We start from the raw sequence: 26,667 nt of genomic DNA, 5'->3' as shown, positions 1-26,667 counted from the left end.
GGGCTTCAGGAAATTGAGATGGGCAGTATTTTCTGACATTTTATGGACTAACTGACTAATAGAAAAAAATAACGACAGAAATCATTGATCAATAAATAGTGAAAATAACAATCAGCTGCAGACACAAGTAAAACCAAAGCAAATTAATGCATATAGAAGTAAGTGAAGATAAAACTGTGTCTTTGCTCTGTGTATTGCCATTCCCTCCCTCTGCTCTCCCTACTGGTTCTTGGAGGCTGTATATGTCTGTGTGAGACAGAGTGACAGACAGGGCAGTCTAAGAGCTGAGGGGACTTGGACAGTGATTTGGATGTTATTAAACCAGGAATCCTACCAAGCTCACAGGGGCCATAATCAGAGCTCTTAAATGACCTGCAGGACACCGCCAGGTCTTAGTACTGCAGCCAGTGGCTTGCTGCTAATGTGTGTGTGCACATGAGCTTTTATGCTTCTATCTTTGTGGGGACCAATTTGCATTTTGGACCTTGAGAAGAAGAATATTTTTGGCCAGAATTTTGATTAGCACCCACACTTACCCGAAACACTCATGCTTACACCATACTTACACATACAGAGATAACAGTAAGAAACAGAGACAGAAGAATGACAAAACAGGCTATATGCACGTAGAGACTGAGGAGCATGAGTTAAACATTAAAACTGGTGCAGTATAGACAGAGTGTAGGGGGAGAAAAGAGGGAGGGTTAAAATTAGAGAGCAAGCAGAAGAGAGATCAAAGGCGAGAGACTGATTCTCCTGTTTGGAATAATTCGCCAGCCTGCACGGCCCTGATAAATCTGCTATTGGCCACATCCATGCCCCCACTCACAAAGTGCATACATGCATACACACACACGAATCAGTGCTCCCCAATCCTATTTCTCCACGGGACACATTTTAAGTCCCTAACTTCATGTGTGTGCGTGTGTGGGGGGTTTTGACGACTGGAGCCAAATAACACACAAGGAAATTGCAAATAACAGATGGAGGATCACAGCAATATGACGGTGTAAGATTTTCATATGTTCTGTGTTTCCTGTGTCTCTTTTTCCCATCTCAAGCAATAGTCATGATAGGATGCAGCATCCTAATGATAGTGAATTCAACAAATCAGAAACTACTCCAGATTCATTGAGGACCTCATAATCAATCAAATGAAGTAAAAATATGATGTTAAAAGTTTGAGATTTGATTATTTTCACATGAAAATAAATATACTGTTTTGTATATTATAACATATCTCATCAATATTATATAACAGCATTATGCTCATGAGAGATTGTGATCACTCCAGTGAATGTCTAACTCTGCCGTTGGAAACAAAATCTGATAGAGGAAGAATCTTATGGAAATCACCTTCGGGTGTTTTCCTTGCCTATGCTGCAAGACAAAAAGCTGTTTCTAGAATCTAGGCTAAGAGAATCTTTTCATGTCTTGAGATTATCTAACAGGCTGTGTAGGTTGTGCCACACTGTGTTCAGCCTTCTTTCCCATGGGCGTTGGGTGCATTCAGGAGAGAACAATGGGAGCAGGGTAGCTGGCACAAGGCACGCTGGACAGGCACAGATGTGCCAGAGTTGTTGGCAGCAGAGGCAGGGAGAAGGAGGTGGTAACAGTCAGACTGCCAACTTGCCTTTCTGCTGGTCCATGAAGCGGGCACCTGTCCTCCACATGGCCCAGAGGGGAGGGAGACATCAGGACTGCGCTCAATTTATAGCCAGTGCTGCCGATACGTTTGATGTTGTAATATCACCAACACAAATGCTGATAAGATTCAATACATTTGATAATACAGCCCCTGACTGGGATTAATATAATGAAACGACAACTAAGAAATATTTTTTGGCATCTAGAAGTTTTGTGCCAAGCAGCAGCTTTAGTGATTAAGTGTGCAGCGTTCATAATTTACTTTATCGACCTGATGTGTGCAGCACATTGAGATTTCAAACTAACTGCTGGCTCTAAATCCTGAGAAAACCTGCCCTCGGCTTATGTATACATTATTGAGAGAGCTCTGAGTCAGTGAGATGATTTAAAGAGACCAGGGGCTGCACTGGGAGCTTCCTCAACATAACCCCCAACATAGTCTCCCTCGTCAAATCACTTTTTTCACTTTCTCTCTCTCTCACATGCACACACATCAGAATACACCACATAAACACTGTAGAAACACCATTAGCAGCTCCTCAGACCCAGTCTGACAGTTCAGACGATGGTGGCTGTCTGCACAATGTCTAATTCATGGCAGAGATACAAACCGGGGTTGCCAGACTATTTCATAACTACTGAATAGGAGAATCTCCATGACCTAAAATGACTGGCTTATTATGATTAAAGTATTTGTAGTCAGGCAATGCTGTTGGATTTTGCTGTTATGTCCCTGCCGGTCTTCTGTTTCATATGGGTTATAATATGTGACGGATGGCTGGCCAGCTGTCTGTCTGTCTCCATTTCTCTTACCATCTCTTACTCTCATTTGTTCCTTGCCTCCCTCATGATCAGCTCAGTGTGTATTCTGTGCTGTACACAGCTGTGCACAGGCCTACAGGAATAGCCAATTTATTTCAGCAGTGGAAGCAGCATGACAGAGTGCAGACACAGGACACAAGAGGGAGAGAGAAAGAATGAAAATTTGGCCATGTTCCATTCAGTATTCCCTTCCAGTCTCATTCCCAACAGGACACTGTGCCTCCCTTTCACCTGACCACAAGCACAATCGACGGGATCACAAGCCTGACTAAAAGCCCTGCTCAAATGCACAAAGAAAATAGCACACATACACACTAAGGTAAGCAGATACAGACAAATTCATGAACACACACATCAAAGAGACAGGTATGTGCATGCACACACAAACACACAGTGTTCTAAAAGACAAAATCGACATTACACTTCAGTGGACCCAAGTTTACACATATAGAGGTTTATTCAGTCAGGCCTATCAAAAGGCTGCATTCCTCTGACTCACATGTCTCTCTGGATTCATACCTGTGTCCGTCATAAAGCAGATGAATCTGTTTTAAGTTAGCCTCCACATATCCTCATTCTCACACTATCTCAGATTCATTTTAGGCACAGGATCAGCCTGATGCCTCAGCTGTCACCTGAAGATCCTGCAGAACAGAGCGCTGCACAGGCCATTAGCCCTGAGTGTTTGTCTGGCGGCTGTATCCTGAGCTGCTTACCTTCCTGGACGCTCCATTCACAGACAGCTGTGGCAGCAGCAGCCTGCCTCCAGATAGCCTCAGTCTCTACTAGGATTGAAGTATGGACTTGCAGCAGGTGACTCACAGGTAGTGATACGCTTCATCAGAAACAGAGTGCAACACAGTGAGGCTTCTCACCTTGATGCCAAGCATGCAAAACCACCAAAAACCTGAGCTGGTTTGACTGTAAGTGACCACAAGAGTGTGCTGCTGAGCCCCTCTGTAAACTTCAAAGCAGCCAATCCAAATGCTTATTTTAGCGCCTGAAAATCATTACTAAATATAAAAACCACATGCTCCTACCAAACTTTATCTCCACCATCTTTTCTAATCATGGTATGCTAATTTTTAGCTTCCTGTGAGGGTTAATACATGCACACAAGTTAGGTGGATAGAGATAATGATCTGTTTGATTTGCTGCCTGGAACTGGTGGTGTTATGCTACGCTTTAATGGGAGGATTATGCAGGCAAAGCTGGGAAAGCTGAAACTTGATTCATTGCCACAAATGCTAGTTGGCTTCTGTGATTGCATTCACGTTGCATGTAAGGTATGTGTGTGCGTGTGTCTTTCTGACAATATCCACACTTGTGCGCACATCAGGTAGTGTAAATAGGTTATGAGGGCTTAGTTACTGTGAAATGATACAGTGGTGGCTGTGCAAGACCTCAGTGCTAAGTATTAGTCAGAACATGTCTCAGTCCTTAATCCAAATATATGCACTGCAGAGATGTTTATGAACACACACACACACAAAACTGCAAATAACCTATTACAGTGCAGTGCCAGTAGTGAAATATGATGGGTTAACTAAATAGCTTGCAGATGAATACTGGCTTTGTTTCTGTTGGTTTTTTGTTAGTGTCAGTGTGGCCAAACTGCACAGACAATATGTTTGTGTCTGTACATTTTTCTGCATCAGGGAGAGTGTTAAACCCTCCCCTCTAATTGTAGGTCTTTCACATTTTACCCAACCTACCAATTTGGAGAACAGCAATTTTACTAATTTCATTGTACTGTAAGATACAAGTAAAGTACAGACTGCAGCACGTGTGGTATTTTGCTCTGTGACTGGAATGAAAAATGCTGCAGCAAATGAAGGTCAAGCAAAGTTAAAACAGCTTCCAATGAGGGATCAGAGCTTCTAAAGTCTCACACGCATAGTTTACATTTTTAGGTGAAAGGACAAATGAGTTCATCATCCCCCTTTCATCCTTCCACAACCAGTGCTCAAAGTGGGCCAGTACTCACTTCTACATTTTACTCTTTGGTGTAGCTAGCGTGACTTTTTCTTGCACACCAGCACTTATCACAAGCTGCTGGTATTCTTTTCTGTCCTCTCCATATCAGGTTCATTGGACGATTCATAATGGCCCTAAATAAACTGCATTACCCAGGGGTCACTATATGACGTTGACGAGTTCCCGCTCTCGCCTGCCTGCTTTTCTCTGTTGGTGGCTAGTCTAAGTAATGTTACATTAACCTTACACTAATGTTGGCCTGGCTCCAAAGGGACACAAAGAGAACACGAACAGAGTCAGACAATGGCACAACAGAGCTTCAGAAGTCAAATCCTACCCAACATTTTACTTCTGATGGATATCATCACTATTGTCTAATAATATTCAGTGCATACAGAATATTTTTTCAGAGTAAGATTTAATATTTCTGTTTAGGCTACTTTTTTGTTTACCTCTTCTGTATTTGGCAATGAGTATTTGTCAACTTTGCTGATGTGTTTCATTATTCCAAAGGGCAATACATGACAGGTGATGCTGAATTAATTTACCATTCAATGTGATATCCTCACTGAATTCATTCATTGCAGGCCTGATGACTTCATTGCACCACACACCAAAGGTAGTGTTGATAGCCTGAAGGACAACTGGACATACAGTAGAGCATGGTGATTCAGAGGTGCTTCGTTTGTGTGACACACTAAAAGTAGAGAGAAGAGAAAGTATCCAGGGATTTTGCGGGAATACAAGGAACTGAGGGCATCCCAGCCTGATGACTTCATACACTGAAGCTAGTGTGTAGTCAATTAGTTTTTACTCTAATAATTGAAATGATTGTCCCCTTGATGAAATAAATGTATGTTGTGAACATCAGCAATATCTCCTAGTATCTTTTATTCACTGTCGAAATTCAGAATGTAATATTGTAATATATATTGTAATATATATAACTTTTTTCCACTTTAAGCACTGTCCATAACAAACATACACACACCAGCAAATAACACAAAACACATATCAGCTCCTAAAAAACAAACTCATACACACACTATGCAGAGAATTACTTTATTTAAGGCAGGGTAAACCTTCAGTCTCTTCGAAAGGGGAGTATTGTGTGTAATGATAGTGGATGGTAATGACACCCTAGTGAGATAATATGACAGTGGCAGTGGCAGGCCCCAACACCCCCCCCCCCCCCCCCCCCCCCCCCCCCCCCTCAAAGATCCTACCTTGATCTCTGCTAAGTAGCTGAATCAAGGCTGGGAGGATTTAATTGCCAGTCTGCCTCTTTGGTAGACACAGAGGAGCTGACTGGGGATTCCAAGAGAGACAGTGAAAAGAAAGATGGGAGCAAAGGGAGGAGGTACGATGTAAAAATAATGGGATGAAATGAGGATGAAGACAGCCTGCCTCTGATACCCCTGCCTACCTCACCTGTCAGCCCAGAACTCCACAATACAGTCTCCAAGCACACACTAGGGCAAATGCACGTGAGACACAGAAGCAGATGCACACCCCTTAATCCTTCAGATAAATCTCCTGCTGGCTCCTGGTCCGGCAGCGACTGAACTTTTGGAGGCTGTTAGCTTTTGTTACTCGTGGGTTGAGGGATTGTGTACGTACAAACACAGAGACACGATCACACACTGACATGCACATGCATGCACACAGATCTAGTGGGCTGATCTCTTTAGAGTAGGTTGCGACTTTCCTGATTCAAACTGTAGATATGTTGCAGCGCTGAGATCAGGTTTGCAAAGACAAACCCTTTCTTTTTACATGGGATCTGTAATAACTATTCATCCAAGGGCAATAAAGGTGGGCCGGTAAAATGATACAGCTCTATTCCCCCCATTTGACTGATATCCTCTTTGTCTCTGGTTCCACCTTAAATCAATGACAGCACTAATAATGATGATGCTCCAGGAGAGTAGCCGTACGCTGGGCTTCATGTTGCAACTTGCACCAACCCATTCAGGACAGGATTAATAGACTTAATGAAAATATGTCTGAATTGGCCTCAGTCTCAGTGCATTCCAATGTGATATTTATCTCTATGGCACCTAGAGTGATGAAAGCATAGCATATAATTATGTTTGAACTATAGCTCCAGCACAAAATGATTTTGCAGTGCAAGGTTCAGCCAGTGTAGCGTGTATGTGAATGTGTGTGTGCGTGTGTGTGTGCGTGTACATGTGCGTGTGCGTATGCGTGTGTGTGTGTGTGTGTGGTGACGGAGAGTGTTTGTGCTGTTTTGAGGTCAGTAATGACAGACAAATAGCTGTCAGGGCTAATGGGAGGGGACAGCCCAGGATGATGGGAACACAGTGAGAACAGCGCAGCGCCGCTCAATGCTGGCCGACTGTGGAGACAGGGCATGCAGCACTGTCACAGTGTACACACAGAGAGAGGGTCACAATGAGAGCACAAAATAAACACACAAATATGCACAAACACACACACCCCTGTGTGGTTACCCTTGTCAGGGCACTGGCTTACAGTCCCTAACTTCAACCCTTAGTACTAACACTAACCCTCACAGTTACATAAGCTAACCCTATTTTATGTAACCTTAATTCTAATATAAATCCGGATCCTTAAAGGAATAGGCCATCAAAAATCTATCCTTTGAGGTTAAACTCACCACTTCTAGGCTTGAAAAGGTTAAAAAGTTTATAGTTTGCTATTACTACTAGCATGTATAGACCATGGAAAATGGATTATGCTGTTGGAGTTGTTTAAGAAGTCTCTATGGACATTTTGACACTTTTTTCTGCCATGACTCTTGGCCACCATTGGAAGCCGGTGTAACTGCTGAGAATTCAAGTTGACTACATAAGCTGCCGGCCCCCACAGAGGAGCAAGCTATAATCTTTTCAATGTCACCTTTCATGTCCACAGATGACAAGTAATTGATACTTAAAAGCAACATTTTCAGTGGAGTATTGCTTTAATAGTCTGTGTATGTCCACACTTACAAGGTGAAAAAAACTAGACACACACGAAATGAAGAAAAAAAGAAAGAAATTCCCATATTGCATGTAGATACAAGTTTTGGGCAGTTGTATAAAGCCCAGCAACTGGTTTCAGTGAGCGCACCTTAACTGGGAATAAACTGACTTTCATCCAGCAGCTAAAAAGACAAACAGCTTCACAGCAGATTCCATATTCCTTCCCTTCATCTCTCTTGTCCTCTTTTAAATTCCCTACTGTCTGCTCTCTTTCTCTCTCAGGTTCTGTCTTTTTATGTATTTTTCTTTTGTAATAAATACTCCTCCCTTGGCTGAGGGCCAGTCAGGTTTGTAAGATGATCACAGGGCTGTCCAGTGAAGATGTGTATGAATGTCACTGGCTGTGGGCAATGTCTAAGTCAATGATGGATGGACTGTTGGAATGCTGTAGAGGAAGAACCAGAGCATTGCTTTGATCCGCTGCAGCGGAGCAAGATTAGACTTATGGCACTGGTAGAAAGGGGAGAAAAATACACTGTCCATACATCAGTGCACTGCAATAGGAACAGAGGGATGAAGAAAGAGATGGAGAGAGAAAACCAGAAAAAGGAGGAGAAATTAAAAGAGCAAGAACAAGGTGACATTTTTTGTCTGAGAAGGCAGCACACCAGAACATGTACCCTTCCTGCCTCTCGCCCTCTTTCCACCTGTCCTCTGTTGTCCGTTGTTTTCCACCCTGGAGCCTGTTCAAATCTGCTCTCACTTGTTCGCTGTCCCCCCACACACTACCCCACCCCCAACCAAACCCACATTTCTCTCCCATCTCCTCCCCTTCTCTTGTTCGAGGCGGTGGTCACACACCCAGGTGGAACAATAGCCAGCGATTTTATTCCCATGCACCTCCCAGAAACCTGTGCCCTCAGGTATGGAATTCTATCACTCAGCCACAAACAGGTGGATCAACCCGAATACTTTGGAGGAGAGCAACAAAGGCACCAGATTCTCTCTTAGATTAGACCCTCAGGCCTCAGGGAAGAGAAAAGGAGGAGGCATGATGGGTTGGCGGAAGGGGGATGTGGGGATTTAAAAATATATGTATACCTTTGCTCTTTGAAGAACACCAACCATAATGTACCCTTGTCCTAGTGTTTGTCAGTCCATTTCATTGACTTCCATTCCCCAAGGAGGGTAGAGGGCAATATGCTATCAGCCTAATAGAGTGGGGGAGGAGACTTTATGTGGTTGACGGCCTGCAGTGTATTGTCTATGAATATGTAGTAGTCTAACGAACAAGCATGTCCTCTAACATGCTGCTCTCTGTTCATCCCTGGGCAATCTAACCACAGCCTCAATCTCTTTAAGTGCTACGGGGGTCTCCTCTGTAATGTCACTTGTCATTGCTGTGACCACAAATGACACTTTTGTTTAAATCAGCATCCATCACCTCTCTTGTGTAAAGAACTGCAGGCAGCTGGGGAGGTATGCATGCTCAGGGAAACAGGGCAAGCCACCAAGAAGTTTTAAAGGTTAAAACAAGATCTGAAATTTAAAACGCTGGGCTGAAATTGTGTGCTAACGTATTCTAATTGAGACTTGGAGTGGAGCACAAACAAAGAAAGTGTCTCTATGGATGCTAATTCCCCTGGCATAGCGCATTTTATGAAAGAGGGAACCTCCTTGAACCAGACCTGAGCTCATTTGTCAAAGTAGAGAGTAATGTTTTCCTTCTGTCGTCTCATACGTAGAAGCTAAGTTGAGAGCAAGCTTTATGCTTCTTCATACCACCTCCCACACCTTCAAGTTCAGCTGAGTTGTATTCAGCATATTTTTCCATGATAGCAGGTGATGCATTATTCAGTGAGCTCTGGTTGATCTTGGCTGTAATAAATCTCTGGTCTATAGACGTGTGGACATAAACACACACACGCTTGCACACACACAAACTTACATTCTCCAGTGTTGATGTATGATGAATAAAGAGGAACTGAGCATCCATGAATCACACCTCCATGGAGAGATCTTAAACAAAGCGTACCATGGATGAAAGGAGCTCAGGGCTTTTGAAAATCTATCCAAAGCAGCATGGTAATGAGAGTAATGAGGTTATCAGACACTGAATGTGGTGCAATATGCTTGTTAAATGTGACAGCTGAATTACATCAGAGATTCACACACGTGAAGCAAAACATAGCTGAGGCAAATATTCTGTCCTGTGGTCGAAAATGGATTCATTTCATCTTGAGGTATAAGGGCACCTTATAAGCACACACTGTGGGCATGGTCACAGAAGTGTTCACTCACAATATAATTTACAACCACAGTAGCAGGGATACAGTGGTGGGCAACACTGGGCCACAACTGGAGAGTCACAAAGTACTTCTCTGCCTGGGAAAACAGTTGTAAATGTTTTCTGTGGCTTTGGAGGGAGCTATGTTTACCTCATCTTGGGTTTGGAGAATATAAACTTAACAGACATTCCACATTACAGACTGGAAGTGTGAAGTTTTAAAGATGTGGGATTTACCAGATCAGAGGTCTAAAAAAAAAAAGATTGAGTTGCATTATCGGCAGTGTAGCTAGGAACTAAAAGTCAGGGTACCTCTCCTACATCAGTTTTGACAATTATTTTTTAAAAGGAATAGTTTTAGGACATGCCTTGCTTTCTTGCTTAGATTTAGATGAGAAAATTGACACATTGACCACATTCATGTGTGTATGGTAAATAATAATAAAAATAATAAAAAAAATAATAAGATACCACCAGTAGCCAGTTAGCTTAGCTTAGCACAAAGGTTGTAAACAGTTAACCTGGCTTTGTCAAGTGTGACAAAGTCCACCAACTAGCACTTTTACAGCTCATTTAACATGTAATAGCTCATTTGTTTAATCTATACAAAAATTGAAGTGCAAAAATGGACTTCCTGAAGTCTATCATAACCTCAAAGTTATGACAAGAATCCACTGCTCCTGGCCAAGGAATTGTTTAGGTAAACTACATTAAGCTAAGCAGCTGCTGGTGGTAGTCATACGTAACCATACATATATGAAAGTGATATCAGCAGTACCTCATATAACTCTTGTCAAGAAAATGAATTAGTTTATTTCCCAAAATATCCAACTACTAATTTAATTGGTCTCTTGCCATTTCCCCCAGCTTTATGAAAGTGCAATGCTAAATTGCTCAAGTGCTCTTTTAAACAAGACATCAAACTTAACCTTGAGCAACTGGCAACCTCTGAGCCCTCTGATAAAGTGCTTACAGGCACGCAGTAAATATAGTATTTTTGTGTGTCTCAGTGGGTGAACAAATAACAGTTCCTGCTATTAAATCCTCAAATTGTTTTTGTGGTTTTGACCTTATGTAAGACCTGGAGATGACCTTGTGCTCCAACTGGTGAAGTGAAAGAAAACAAATTAGCCATGTAGACGATGTGTGTGTGTGTGTGTGTGTGTGTGTGTGTGTGTGTGTGTGTGTGCGCGTGTGTGCATGTATGCCAGAAACCTCATTGGGCAGTGAGAACAGAGTGAGGATTGAGACACGTGGAGAGGACAGAGTGCTGACTTGACATAATCTCTTTTTGTTTGTCGGATGATTTAGGAAGCTGTACTCTCACGCACCCTGCCTGATTTCCACCTCCACCTCCTCCTCCTCCTCCTCCTCCTCCTCCTCCTCACTGACATAAACCCCCACACCACCAGCACTGCTCGTCAGCGGCTTGGTGTATCTTAAGATCAGACGGAAAAAGCAGGAAGGGTAGAAAAGACGGACGACGGATCAGGAGTGTTTTCAGAGAGAGCAGAGAGGAAGATAGAGTTCAACGCCGTAGCTTAGGTGCTGCTTGCCTTTGCGGCTGGGGCCTCATTGTTATTATGATTTATTTTTTAATGAGCAGCACTGCCCTCCCCTCTGCCATACAAAGGCCTGATTGAATCTGGCGTTCCATTAGCATGTTAAAGAGGCCCGGCTTCATCTGTGAGCCGATGACTGACAGTGGATATCATCTCTGTAATTGCTCTGTATACTGGAGCCACTGCCAGCCAGCAAGAGAGAGAGAGAGTGAGAGACTGTAGGGGAGGGGGGAAGTTGAAGAAAGATAGGGAGGGGGGGATTAGGATTTAAAAAAGGGGGGATGCAGAAAAGAGGGGGAGAATTGATGAGAGGAGCTGGTGGATTGAGCTACATCTCTGTATATCTCAATTTGGCATGGTTGGGACCCCATGCAGACAGCTGGGAATAGTCTGTTTGAATAAGGGTTTTTTTTAAAGCTACACTCACAGCCCATGACACTTATCAAAGCAAAAACAGTGGCAGCGTCTCATAACAGAAGCCCTGTATGTACAGAGCTGTTATACAAGAAAATGATGCTGTAGAGATTTTATGTTTATTAACGTGCAAGGTTAAGCAAATCAGACGAGATTGTGTTGTACGTACTGCTTGTATTTTGAAGCACAGCATGTCATGTACTGTAAGGACATGACACTACATCTGACATGTTTATGTGACGGCGTGTTTGCTCTTCTTCCTCTTGTCTGCTCTGCACCACATCTCACCCCACATCTCACCCCTGTCTCTGCTCTCTCCCTACCTCTGTGAACAGAATGTTTTTGCTTTTACTGTCTCCCCCTCTGATTTCGTACTCACTCTATTCTCTCCAACTCTTTCACATCCACTTCCTCATCCCCTGCATCACTGAGCACCCCCCCCCCCCCCCCCTTCTTCTCCCCCCCTCCTCTCCCTCCGTCGCCCTTGCTTACTCTCTGCTCTTCTTTTTCTCTGTTGCCTCTCTCCTTCTCTCTCTCTCTCTCTCCCTCTTCCTCTCTTTCTCTGTGTCCCTCTCTTTCTCTGCAGTAAATGGTAATTGAACAAACAGGGTGGTGGTGAAGAGCTGCAGAAAAGATGGTTATCCTAACTCCACATGCCACGCATCCAAAATTAGCCCCGCTTCCTCTCTCCCTTGATTCCCCTCTCTGTTCTCCCCTGCTCCGCTGTGACAGTGTGACATGAATGCAATCCCACAGCATCGTCAGCCTTGTGTATTAATATTGGAGGACAGCCCAATGGTACCATGGTGAGTGAGTGTGCGTGTGTTTGTGTGTGTGTGTGTGTGTATGTGTGTGTATGTGTGTGTGTTTGTGTGTGTGTGACTGGGATGTGCAGCACCAGCACATTTTCAATCCTAAGGAGACCAGGTGACAATGAAAGATGTCAAGCATAGAAGTACTCATATCCAAAATCTGCACAACATTGCAAAAGGGAACTCTCAGTAGTGTCAACATGCCACAATTAGTCCTGACTCATTAGATTAAATTTGCTACTGTTTGTCCTACAACAATCAGAATTTCTGCATGAACTGTCCAGATACCCTTGCTGTATGATGTTGTTTTTTTTGTTTTTTTGTTTTTTAATATCTTATCAGGATTCATTTGAATGTAATGTAGTGTCATGCAGTGGAATAAAATATGTGGGAGTAAAGGGGTTTTCATATTAGAAACGACAATGCACAAAGTGCATTATGTCACAACTGGTTGATAACACCTTGCTTTATAGACAGTACACAAGAAGTAAGTCTTTTTCCATCAAATTCCATCACTAATTTAATTTAAACCTGGGCACAAAAACTGGAGAAATACCAAGGCAGTGCATACTGCTTTCTGTCTCTCACAAGAACGCAAAAAGGCACAGCCATATCCTCCATTAAGTACACCGAGCTTGCACTAAAACACGTCTGCAATTCTGGTACTGTATAAAAGCCAGGTTGCCACATTATTCTATGGACACACTGTCATTTCACATTAAAGTGCGCAGATTGTACCCATCAGAGTCTGTTTATAGGTCTTGGGGAGTACTACTGCATATGTGAAAAAAGTTGTATGAAGTCTTTTATGTGCAAAGTCATTAGCCGCAAGTGACATAACTACAACTACTTTAAAAATGAAAAAAATCTGGGGATGTTGATTTAGATGTGAGAAAAGAAGTGAGATTACCAGAAATACATTAGCCGCTACTAGCATGACCTAACACACTCAAATCTCTGACTATCAGTGGTCAAGTTGCATTTTGGGTGAAAATAGGCTCCAGGTTTTGACAAGGAAGAAGAATGCATTGAAAAAAAAAACAATATTCTACTGCATCAATTTTGATACTTTTTTACTCTCCATCATTGAGCCCCCAAGTTATAGAAGCGCATTGCTAAATTGGCATCTTCATGCAAACATCCTCAGGATAACCCCCACCCCACCACCATTTTCTCTTTTTCCCACCTTCATATTTGCATCCAATATAACCATCACCTATCCCGATACAAAAAAAATGTAATGGGGTCTAGACTCAGGACCAAAAGTGCAGAACATCTAAACACTATGTACCCCTGCACACATATAAACATCATAGTCCTTCTCTTTACCCTCCAGGCACTCCCTGCTCCACTAACACACCATGAAATCTCTAACACTCACAACACATTTACATGACATTACTGCTGAAGTGCTATAAAATTGTTGCCAGAATAGCAACTGCTGAGACGCATTGTTTGTATGTGATAGCAAAGCACAACAGGAGCTTTGGTACCCATTTACATTTTGCTGATTGTCAAAAACATCATTTCACCAATGGCCTGTAAAATAGAGAATATTAGTTTGGATGAAAATGAATTCAACATTTGAGTTGAGACAATGGTTGAGTCTGCTTGTCTGACTGTAATGGTCTCCTGTGTGTTACTCTGGGATTAGCATGGTAATCATGGTGCATGTTGACACACACTGTTAGTCAGATTGATGTGTTTGTTTGACTGGCGCAGGGCTACACAGCTTTACACACTGACTGACTGCATTATCCACTTGCTACTAATCTGTGACTTAATGGCTTTTCCCAACAATGTTGTTCCCATGCACAATGTTTTATTCAAATGCTTGTGCTGAGTCCATTCGTAAAGTGTTCAGATCTATCACTGTTGCTTTCCCTTACACAAACCTTCTGTCCAAATCAATGTAGCCGCGTCTGAAGAGGTAGTTTATCACCAGCAATTATCCTCCAAGTAATACCCTGTCTCAGACCAAGCAAATGGGACACGTCAGAGTTTCAGTTTCAATGAATATTGATGCAGCCCTTAAGGCCAATGTTGACATATGTATACTGTATGTGTGTGTAAGGATGTGTCCAAAGAAGGAGACAAAGAGGATGAGCTGGTAGACTGGTTTGTATCTGCAACAATACAAACAGCCACAGAAACAAACCGAGTCCTTCAGCCTTCATTTCCATTTCACTCCCAGGTGCTACTAATGTGTACTGTGGTAATATGTCATGCACATCAGGCTGAAATTGTAGTTCCTGGAGGGACTCTAGACACCACAGCATTATACAGCTATGGCATCTGAATTAAAGATTTGCTCATGTCTTGGATAAAAATATACGTTCTTAGTCTGGGTATGCATGGCATGCGTAGCAAAATAACCAAAGGCACTGTGGCGGCAACTCTAAGCGTCTCTACTCAATAGCGATGATGCCATATGCATTATGCAGTTTGCATGCTTGTACATGTCGCCGTGCATGTGTCTGTGAGGCCACAATGACACTGTAAGGGAGTGTCTTGGTGATGCAGTGTGTGTTCGTGGGCTAGCTGCTGCTCCACTGCTGCTAAAAGGACAGACAGATGTGACGCTATGGTGATGACGACAACAAACCATTATGTAGCCTTTCCTGTTTCTGCCCTGCGTGTTGCACAAGTCCCATGCCCGCCCCCTTACTCTCATTGCGTTCCCTCAGTCCTGCTATCAGAGTATCAGACTGCGGCAGCGCAGGGCAGTGAGATGGAAAATACAGTGATTGTTTCTGACGAAAATAGAGGGGCTCAGTGAGAGGGCAACGCTAAAAGGGAGCAGGAGAAAGAGAGAGGGAGTCAAAGAATGACAGAACAAGGGGACAAGAGAATGGAACAAAGGCATGAGGACACAGAGAGCATTAGAGCAGACCATTTTTAAGGTCACTGTGTGGCTATAAAGGCTCAGGGGAGACTTGTAGAGAGTAACAGCTCTGCTTAGAACTCTTGATTTTGTGTACATTTGTGAGTGAGTGAGTGCGTGAGTGAGAAAAAGGGATGGCGATAAAAAGAGATAGAGAGAAAGAGTTAGAGAAAGAGCTGGGCTGTACCATGAAGAGTCTCACCTTGTTCTGCACCATGCACACACAGCAACCCAGCTGTCATCCAGCTTCGCTCTCTTTCTCCATCAGGGCCGATGGGGACATGCATCATTCATGAGCAAGGACTTATTTGGCTGCGTCATCTCCTCACATAACTGTCAATAACTTTTTCTGGCACTTTTACCTTTATTCAGGCAGCAGGGTGCACTGGATGCACAGCAGATGTTAAATTATAAATAGCATTGTTCCCCAAGACACAATTCAAACTGCAGGAAGCTGTTTTAACATTGATTGGATGGTGACAAGCTTCTTTTCAACACAACTTTCAGTCAAGATTGATGTATACGCCATTAGAACCTGTGACACTTATAAGATGATGGATATGGAAGACTTTTCAAAGTATAGAAAACAAGTAAAATCCAATTCATTGATGTTTTTTTTCTTTTTGAAATTAAAATGTAACCTTTTGGAAAAAGACACTTTAATATTCATCATACTGTTTATGAACAAGAAAGAGAGCAACTACATGTAGAGAGTGTAATATGAAAGGGTAATCTAAGATCTGCCGTGTCCTGCCGCCAGCACACTTTTTGCCTGGCCTGTCCTCTTCCCTGAGTGCCTGTGTCGCAGCCTGCTGTGAGGCTGCCTGCTGTGAAGGTCACCCTCCCTGCAGCTATGGATTACACAGGCGCGCACTGTCAGGCAGAATACGATACTGCCCTTGAGGGGAGGTCTGGGGCTCGGGCTGGCAGAGACGAGCCCTCTGGAACTTCTGGACCCCACTGGGACCAGCCAGTATCCATCCACCCACCCATTCATCCATCCATCCATGCATCCGTCCATCCATCCATCCAGTGGTGGAAGGTAAGATTTACTTAGTTATTTAGTTCTGTATGTCAGTATAATTTTGAACAATTTGTTCTTTCTATTTTATGCTACTTTATACTTCTACTCAATCACTTTTATTTGACAGCTAATTACTTCTCAGGTTTAGATGATAAGCTTATAAAATACAAGATTAAACCATTGTTTCCCAAACTTTTTCACTTGTGACTCCTCAGAGAAAAGCACATTTTCAGGCGTCTATGAGTTTTTAGTAGTTTCACCAGAGATATTTCTCTCAGATGGTTTTAAATAACTGTTTAGAGCTGAAAGAGGTAAAACTACCGGTATATATCCAATATTTCTGAAAAAAGCAACAATTATACTTAAGTCCAAGAACTGTATAGAAATGTGTGTCATATGTTTCTTCTTTCTTTATTTTTGGTGCAAGAAAATTGTAAAACAGACATCATTGTGCTCCAACCAAGTGTCCGTGGCTGCTGTGCATGCCCACCACTGAAGTGTCTGAAAAGGAATCCTCAGGTATCAGAGCAGCATTGATGGGCCAACAACAGCCATAGATGAGTCACAACACTCCCGGCAGGCACAAGAGGGAATCTAATCCTGCAGTCTTCATCAGGTGATATCAAAGAGCCTTCAAAAGAGCATTCATCACTCTGTTTTCTAGCCTGAATTCAAAGGGGGGGATGGCACCTTTTATCCTGCAAAATGGTGCAATGAGGGTCAGCTTTCCTTTGCGTGGGACAGGAGCCATTTGACAATGGCTCTCTCTGGAGTCATGCCAGTGTTTAGAGGTCGTAAGAGACAAAAAAATATACGCACGCACACACACACATACACATTTGGCAGCTCGCATTGTCCTTTGCTGGCTCGGCTCTCCCTGCTGTGACCTTAATTTGTTCTGTCTTGAGTATGAGTGCCCACCGGGCAGCTGATGCACCTCACGGGAACAAACTGACAGGATGTGTGAACATTATGTACATGTGGGCTTGAGCATATGGGGGAGAAAGACAGACATAGAATGAGATAGAAAGCGGAGGGCAAAGACTGAGACAAATAAAAGGCACATAGAAAGAGTGTACGTATATGCACACATGTTATGTGTTTGCGTGATTCTCAGGTAAGCTGCAGCCATGTTCACCGGTTTAAGTAGAGGAGACAGGAAGGGGAGACACTGAGGCTGAAAGCGCTGGACGCAGGGCCTCCAATAAAAGCAAAAGAACACAAGCTGTCTCCCAGCTGGCTAATCCTCTAATGAAGATTTGTGGCAGTGGCTAGCTGGTGATTATTGGCCCAGCACAGAGACAAAAACCATCTACGGTGCTACTGTAAATACAGTCTCTCACATTTACACAAACCATCATAGGTCCAAATGAGAAAATTAGGATAGAGGCAGAAATACTGCTGTTACAATGTACATGGGCTGGCGTGTGCTCTGACACGCTGTCAAACCCCTGATGCTAAATTAATAAGCAAACCCTTTACAAGCCCAAACATTAAACAACATTATTCAGACGTGAAGAATGCAATGTGAAGTCGCTTATGTTTATGCTGTTATTCTTGTCTCATCGGGCCAATTGCACCGATCCTGACTATGCTAATTTTATGGAAATGCTTGTTTCCATCTTTCCTTTCTGCCTCCCATTTGTTACATTTCATCAGTGCTCTTTTGAACTACATTAACAGCCACTGTCTCAGTTTCAGTGTTAGCTGAGAGCTGTGTTAGACATATAAGCAGGAGTTTATCTATTATGTTTCCCATTTTTATGTATCCCATAAAAAAGAGAAAGCTACTGCATTACATGAAACTGACAGTCCAGGCTACAATCTCCACACTTCCTTCAAAGATCTCCACTTGGATATTTGTGTAAACACTAAATGTATATCTTTCATAACAGCTGCCTTCAAAGGAAACTAAGAGCCTAAAATACAGCATGTGACCATTGACTGTATAGACTGTAAAGATGGACGACGCATCTCCACTTCCTACCGCTATGCAAAAGTGAAGCCAAAATATCACCTTTCCGGGAGCTGCCATGTTGCTTGTGTGATGTCATTTAGAGCCAGAGTCTCCATAGTAGAGTTGGGTGGCGGGATGACGACCCACGGGACATGCCCTCTCAGCCGTCCCACTGTCTGATGAAGGTTTGAGAGCGACTGTCACAGCTGTCGATCATGACGTCACACACACTTTTACATCGTCAGCATGATAAGAGCTACCTAAAATAACAGAAACCATCTTTGGGAAAAATTTATTTGACATATAATTTGATTTTTTAGTTTAGCTCATGTCCCATCTGCTAAAATGGGGGAGGCCTATAATGCAGCCAGCCACCAGGGGGTGATTGAGATATCTTGGCTTCACTTTTGGGAAGCTGTCATGACGTCCATATTTATATAAAGTCAATGCATGTGACAAATACCAGCAATGAGGTAAATAAACATAGTAACATACTGTGAGTGGATGACCTCAGATACCACATTACCCCTGCGTCCCTTACAGCCTTCTAATCCACACCTCTGGCACTTCACCCTCCTGATCCTCCTTTTCAGCTCCCCCACGCTCCCCCTAGGCAGGGGAAGGGAGCTGCGATGCAGGTCCTGGCAAAGCCCCGTCTCCTCCTCCTCCTCTTTCTTTCTCTCTCTCTCTCTCTGAGGGGAAGGGCTGCTTGTTCAGGGAAGAACTTGTGTGGAGACAGGTGTGCATACCAGACGCCAGCATTAAGCCCTGTGCCACGCGAATCCTATAACTACCTACTAGCGAGGCTTCCCCAGTTCTCATCCAACCTTGAACTAAACCTTTTCCAAAGAGCCCTTATGCTAGTTGTAGCTACAGTAGCTGTCAATGAGCAAGATACCACAGAGGGCAGGGCTGAGCTCAACCTGCTGCCACCTTTTTATCACCAGGCCTTTCCGCATACCGTCAGCCATTATACACACCATTAAAACACACTGGAACAGATTTAGTTGGCAGGGGGAAGGCGTTGGGGTGGAGATTTAAGCTATTTTGAGCTGTTCATGTAACATTAAGGATTAAAAGCTATTGCTCAAGTCTTCTTGGAAGCAAAAGCAAGTACTATTCATTCAGTCTGTGTGTGCCTGGCTATCCCTGTGGAAGTAAAATGAGAGCTGTTTGGATGGATGAGGTCACCGATCGAGGAGATGTCCTTGTGGCCATGAGAGAAGTTCATTTAGGGCTTTAGGATAACATTCCCAATAGTGTGTCAGATATATAGCTCACATTCCCAGATTGCATGAGTCAGATGATACAGAGAAACCAAGGCTCTATGTATGTTGTTGGAAGGAAGCATCCATTTCTCCCCGTAGGCCAGTTTTAACTGAAAAACTGTCATCTAATCCCATCTCCAGTCTTTCTCATTTCGCTGTTTGCTCATTTCCGCTCTGCATTTATCCTTTCAGTGCTCCCTTAAGCCTCTCTCCTCCTACACTATTCGCTCAATCGCACTCTCCCATTCTTTGGTTGCTTCATCAACTTCCTCCTCCTCCTCCCCTTTAGCTTCCTCCTCTAGCCATGCCCCCCATGAATTGACCTTGCTACATCTCAAGGAGAATTGATTTCTCTTTTGGTCTTTGTGTGAAACCCTATCTCAACAGCACTCAGAGGAATTTCCTCTTCCCTCCAGAGCTGGATGGAGCTAATTCTCTTTCATGAGGACACTTTTCACTCCATTTTATCTGTCTGCATTTTCTGTCTTTCTCCCCCTCCTCTTCTTCCCCTCATCTCTTCTGAGCACACAGAAATAGAGCAGGCATGATTAATGCAACATCTATCGCCGCCAAACGTTAGCTTTGCTCAACCGTTTTATGCTTGGCTGCTGTTTGAGAAATTGTTATTCATGCACCTTCTAGTTCACTGTTACTGAATTATCACATTAATAGATCAATAAAACAGTTTGACCTTTTTCCTTTGATGAGCTTGATTGGTAAAGTGAAACACAAGGGCTGGATCAAACTGATAGAACGTGTACCTCTCATATTTTCATATCTGATGCGTACGGGGGATAACAATCTTCTGCTTTCAAACATTGCAGCAGCAGATTGTTGCATTTAAGGAAAACACATAAAATGCAATGTGAAACTTTTAAAATATGCTAAGCATATATGCTTTGAAGCTAGCTGACAGGCCTATATTTTTTCATATCTTTATAGTGCGCCTGCACTAGTACGAGATGTACAATACTAAATCACATTACGTCAGTATATACTGTTGGTCTCTGGTTTATATTTGGGTTCCCAAATTTCATTTACAGAATCAGTACCAATACTAGTGTGTACAAACAGAATCAGCAATGCATCTCAGAATCAATAGCAAGCAAGCAGTGAAGATAAAATCAGCCTTAAAACACAGTTATGTCACTGCTCTGTCTATTATTGCAGCTCTCTTAAGTGACTTTCTGTTATGGCAAGAAGAAGACAAGGAGGCTGTGGACACTTAAGGGCTATGCAAGCATTTAATAATGAAGCCAAGCTTCTGGTCTCTAGAACATCATCGGGGCAAATGTTTGACACAAGAGAATCCAACACCTGTGCATACACCTGTGCTATGTCATGCAAATACATTTGGGAAATTTAGTTCAATTCCTTTCTTTTTCTGAGATCCAAATTCACAGAAAATTTATATCACAAGACATGAAGATTAATCAAAACAAAAAGCAACCAGACAATTGAGATATCAATAAGAGATATCAGAATTGGAGTAAAAGTGTAGAGTTAAAGTACTGCAGAGACATGAGGAAAGTAGATGACAATAAATATTCTACACAATTAAGGCAACAGTGCCGCTTTGCAAACACTAGAGAGCTGCTGTGTGAAGAATCATCTGTGCTTCTTTCCACTTTGTGATCAGAGTGACTGTTGAAGCATACAGAACATTTTCCAGGCTTCAACTCCCAGGTGTCTTGTAGCCCCAGGATTCCCAGTAAGTAGTCAGCCAGGCTGCCTTGGTGAATGCACTAATGTGACACCATAATCACGCACAGGTGCATTTTTGTGCTTCACAGAGCAACAGAACCAGGCTGATGGGGGTGGCAGGTGCCGGCACTGGTGTGTGTCGGGTGAACTGTACATTTTACTCAAGCATATGCATGTGCTGAAAAACAGCATCATGTTTACATTCTCTGTGTGTTTTTGAATGAAAAAAGACCTCATCACACTGAATTCCCAAAATGCGTACTCATGTGCCCTTCTGGGCTGAACTTTTAATGAATGGTCTTTGACAGAGGGCACTGCAGTGAGGCCAATGAAGCAGTGGGAGTCAGAGGGAGAGACACCTCCACCTCCCTCTGCTCTGCAGTGCTACACACACTGATGGGCCACGCACACACGCAGATGCACTCACAGACACAATGGGTTGCCTTCCCACTAGTCCAATAACAGGCCTATTCATTAGAGTCTCTTACAGACAGTATTGACAACCTGCTGACACACAGTCACTCTAGCATAAACAAATGGAGCAATAGAGAAGAGCAAGGGAGGGAGGCGAAGAAGGGAAGAGACCTGTTATAGTGTTTTTTTGACTACTTGAGTCCTCTCCGCAAACCAGGAGTGAGCCAGACTTAGATGAAGGAGAGAGAGAAGAGATGCAGTGTTGCTTCTTCTACCAAATACACATACATAGACCCACATCATCACCCACACACACAGACACACACAATGCAGTCCTCCCTCAGATGAGTGTCACATTAATCTTGCATCCTAGGTCACTCCTGAGTTATGTAGCCTATTCTAATTACCATTACGGGAATAAGTCTTCTTAATGAGTGCTTTGCTACATAGAGGTGCTACTGAAAAGTGAAATGGGTCAAGTGCAGTGAACTATCTCATCAAACAGAACTATGTCACAGCGACCCACCTGCTCACCAGAAAAATAAAATTCCCACTAAAAGGAAATGGGATATTTGTCAAAACAACACGCTGAAATTTGAAACCAGTGGCCCACTTGCTAGAAAGCAGTGAAGAGTGCACATAAAGTTTTAACAAACAGCAGTGATATTGCCGTGTGATTTAGTGAGATTTAGAACGCACAGGTCTTGATCACTTATGAAAGTTTATTTCTGAGTATTGCTTAAGAATAAAGAAGTAGTCGAGCACGGTTTGATCAGCATGTCTCACCGCAGAATTCTCAAGTGTCAGCTGCACTAAAGCATTCCAGTTATAACTTGGATATTCAAAGAAGCCTAAAGGGACAAACTGTGCCATGCATACCAAATATCTGGCTCATTAAGGAGTTATAATTACTGTGTCACTTTGACATAAACAAAGAGAGCAGAGCAGTCATGGAGAAAATGGCAAAGAACTGCTGATCTGCTCGAAGACATATTCTCCGGTGTCTCTTTGAGCTGACCTGGGGAACCAGGTGAGTGTGTGCATGCTGTTAGAGGAAGGGGGGGGGGGTTTGGAATGAGCAATAGCTATGCAGACAGGTCAACAGACAGACAGATTTTATGAAGACAGATGAGGCTGGAGTGGGCACAAAAACACAAAGACAAAGAGACAGATAGACTGCATGGCCCTGAGCTCAGGAGGTCAGCTCTGTCTCAAACAGACAAGACAGATGAGACATAAAACAACATCCAGTCATGGACTGATCGTGACTGAGGCTACCCCCGAAAAACTTTGAGATGAAGCTAACAAAGTGGAATGTCCCAGGAATGCTTCTTGCTTGTCAAACAGTCATCATGCAGTATTGTGGGTGACAGCTAGAGGACTTTACAGACATTTCTTATCTAAAAGCCGATTTCATACCAGGAGCTCCCTCTAGGTGTCGGGGAGCTGAAAACGTAGGAGGTTTTATAGACAACATGGCAGCGATCACAATGACGCCACAGTCAATCGAGAGGCTCTACATCAACAGGAGCCCAGTGATCATGTTCTCCATTAGCTTGCCATTGTTCTCACGCTGCTTCAATCTGTTCTCTGTTCAGATAACACGCACATGCTTTAATACACGGAACACACAACAGTAACAACAGCAGCAGCAGTTCCATACCCCCCTAACTTGGTGCAGAGCCCATATTAGGCAGAGAGCTAAGCTGGCTGTCCACAGCTGTGTATAAAGACCACTGTATAACACAACCACACATCCTTTGCCATTATCAGCATCAGGACTGTCATCGCTATCACAGCAGCCAAAGACCTCTGCCAGGGCCCCGGACTGCCTATTCAAAGCCAGTTATCGTGGACTTTTCAATACAACATCACGGATGGAGCAGCACTGGGAAAGGTTATTCGCTCAAGGTCATACAAAACAAAGGATAGGAATAGAATAGCCTTACAAACGCCGCTGGTGATGCATACGGTTTACACAGGCATTTCACACAAACATTATTTTATAAAATTGTTGTTTTTTTTTCAAATGAAATATATTGCCATTTGATATGTTATCAGAACCTTGCAGATTCATATCAGTGAGCTGAATCAGGAAATTTGCTGATTGGAGGTCCAGATCAGCCAGCATCAAAATTGTAAAGGTCATTACAATGACATTACCCTTTTCAGAGGAGGAAAGCCAGAAATGTCAAATCGCTCAGCAGCCACATCATCATGCAAATGGAGCAGAATGTTAGACACTGGAAAATCTCAATGTTCAGACAGAAATAATGGAAGATACGTATCTGAGTGATATCTTAATAAGGAAGAGTCTAGGTCAGCTTTATTGGCAGGTGTTAAGGGAGAATATTTTACAGATGGATTAGATGTGATGGAAACACACGTATTTGATATGTCTGAGCTATAGTACATTATAGCAGTTTAAACACCATTCATTCTGCCCCAAATATTGTGCATGCAGTGAACTGATACTGACAGCATTCAGTGTTCCTGCTATTTAGTGTTAAGTCACATTCCATGTTTTATTAGTCCTACCACAACTGTAGTGCCAAACAGTTAAAATAGATACACTGTAATAACAACCCTAAGTTAAAACCTTTACTCTTGTAAGCAAGTTCACCAACTGTTAGTTAGAGTAAGACAGCTGTGTTTGAGGGTTAATGCTGCTGTTAAAGCATCCTGTCCAAATATCATTTACGGGAGCAGCTACCAGCTGTAAGACGCTGATCAAGACGGTGCTTGTCTAGCTGTTAAATGAGGTAGTGAGTGAAGTCAGGTGTATGCTCACTTCTGACCAGCTGCAGAAACTCAAAATGTAGCCCATGCAAAAACAGACACCATGAACGCAAGAGAACAAAAATAGAGCAAATCTCCATGTAAAACAAACAAAGGACAAACTTGAGAGTGAGAAATTTACACTCACACATCCTCATTCTCATAGACATGAACTTTACTGACTTTCTTAGGAACACACACTCTTTAACACACACGCTTCAAACTCACACAACTCAGACTATATGACTCCCTATTAATCATTAGAGATGTCTGTTTGAAAAACATGCCTGCCGGGAGAGGAGGGGAGCAAAGCTGCGCCTGAATCAGCCCAGGCATGCGTTAAAACAAAGTGGCCTCTCCGACAGAGCACATAGCAACACACACACTTAGAAACAAAATGCACACACAGTTTACACACACAGTCTCACAGACACTACCATGCACAAATTAGAAGACTCTAGAAGACTTTCACAAGCTCACACGCACTGTGTTGCATATTAAAAACACAAATGTTTTTTCTATCTTATCCACACAGCAGCACATCCAGGATTGGTCATATCTCTGGACTTACAGTGGTAATCTCCCATCCTCTGTATGAATGTACAAGCTGAGTATGTAGAGCTCAGAGACCACACTGAATCCCTCTCTCTCAGACATGGCCACTATGAGACCAGAATACTAAAGAAGAAAGCGCTGGCTGACTCAGAACAGAGCAACCTTGTATAATAACTAAAAGCTATACTGTGCTGCAAGCAAGGGACGGAATCTTTTTATACTTTTCTTTTTAAAATGCCATTTGTGTGATGACCTGTTTCCTCATCACTGATGAGCAGAGTTATAAGGAAATGTTAAGTATAGTAGTGCAAAAAACCCCCCAGAGAAATACATATACATTTCATGTATGTTGTATTAGCTATTTGCATAAATTTACATTTTATTATCAGTTATCAGTGGGTTGTTACAGTATGACACCATCTTTGTCACTTCACCTCTCCTTCCAGGACGTGAGAATGGTGGAGTCTGGTCATGTGACCAAACAGCCCATAATGATACAGTCCAGCTACAAACACTTTGACCTTCCCTGTCATCACTCACACCTGCCATATTAATGGCACACTATTATCGTAATTACAAGCACTAACCATGATTTAAAGGGTCATCCCAGCGGTCAGTATTGACAGATGTCTGTGTGGAATGGAAACCAAGCGGAGCACACTATTAATAAAGAGCTGCTGGTGGCCAACTTTAAGTAGGGATTAGTGATCCAACAACATTACTGACCTCTCCAAAATCCCATGCACCAAAAAGTGACAACTCACCCAAAATCATGCTGTGTGTTGCCTTTGGTGTCCCTGGGGTTGACAAGTGCTCCCTCACTGCCCCCGTCTCCCCTTCTTTCGCCAAGGGACAATGGCTCCAAAATCTCTTTTCAGAGTTCCTCTCCACTCTCCAGAAAGAGGCAACTCAGAGAGGCAGCGCTAGATGTGAGGAGAGACTGCTGCTGCACATGCCGTCCTGTGCGCCTGCCCTCTCCAGGTGAAAAGCTGAGTGTGTGTAAGAGAGAGAGAGAGAGAGCGTGTGTGTATGTGTGTGTGTGTGTGTGTGTGTGTGTGTGTGTGTGTGTATGTGTGTGTATGTGTGTATGGAGGAGGGGGTCCAGTGTTCCTGCAGTTGTGGCTCAGGTAAGCCTGAGGACAGTATGGAGGGGGTTAGTTGCAAAGGGGAGAGAGAGAGAGAAAGAGGGGAGTCAGAGAGAGGAGGGGGAGCCTAAAGTGTGACAACCAATCACAAGGGCAGGCTACGGAGCCTAGATCTTCCTCTCCACAGCAGCCAGGAGGAAATCACAGGGGGGAGGCTACAGAGCCTAGATCTTCTTCTCCACAGCAGCTAGGAGGAATTGCAGTGGTCTCCAACAAACAGCTGACAAGCAGTTTCTTCTCTCATATCACAGGGAGCTTCAGAGAGAAGGTTTTCACTGCACTGTAAAGTCGGTGCCTGCTTTGGTCTCTCTCACACACACTCCCTTTCCCGCTCTGTCTTTCTCTCCCTCTCTCGGCTTCTTGTTTTTTGGGGTTGGGTATAACCTAAAGGCACCTTACATGCCTCTGCTCTGATTGGTGGCAGCCTCGACCAATGGGAACAGCAGCAGACACTTGTCATCATGCAGAG

General features: G+C 43.2%; 1 protein-coding gene across 2 annotated transcripts in view; it reads right to left on the bottom strand.

Moving 5' to 3' along the window:
- The window catches only part of znf385a (zinc finger protein 385A), a 60,894-nt gene extending 34,616 nt beyond the window's left edge, over window positions 1-26,278 (bottom strand). Inside the window, exon 1 of one of the 2 annotated variants that reach the window (XM_044352253.1) lies at window positions 25,818-26,278. In XM_044352253.1, coding sequence (XP_044208188.1) covers window positions 25,818-25,827 — 10 coding nt within the window. In that variant the 5' untranslated portion in view covers window positions 25,828-26,278. Of the gene's footprint in view, window positions 1-3,185; window positions 3,257-25,817 lie in introns of those variants that run through there. The other variant, XM_044352258.1, reaches the window with a different exon arrangement.
- Between the last annotated feature and the right edge of the window lie 389 nt (window positions 26,279-26,667).

Source organism: Thunnus albacares, chromosome 5 (assembly GCF_914725855.1).
Source record: "Thunnus albacares chromosome 5, fThuAlb1.1, whole genome shotgun sequence".
In the NCBI taxonomy this organism is placed as follows: domain Eukaryota; kingdom Metazoa; phylum Chordata; class Actinopteri; order Scombriformes; family Scombridae; genus Thunnus; species Thunnus albacares.
Note: the sequence above shows the minus strand (reverse complement) of the source record. Positions and strands in the feature narration are given on the sequence as shown.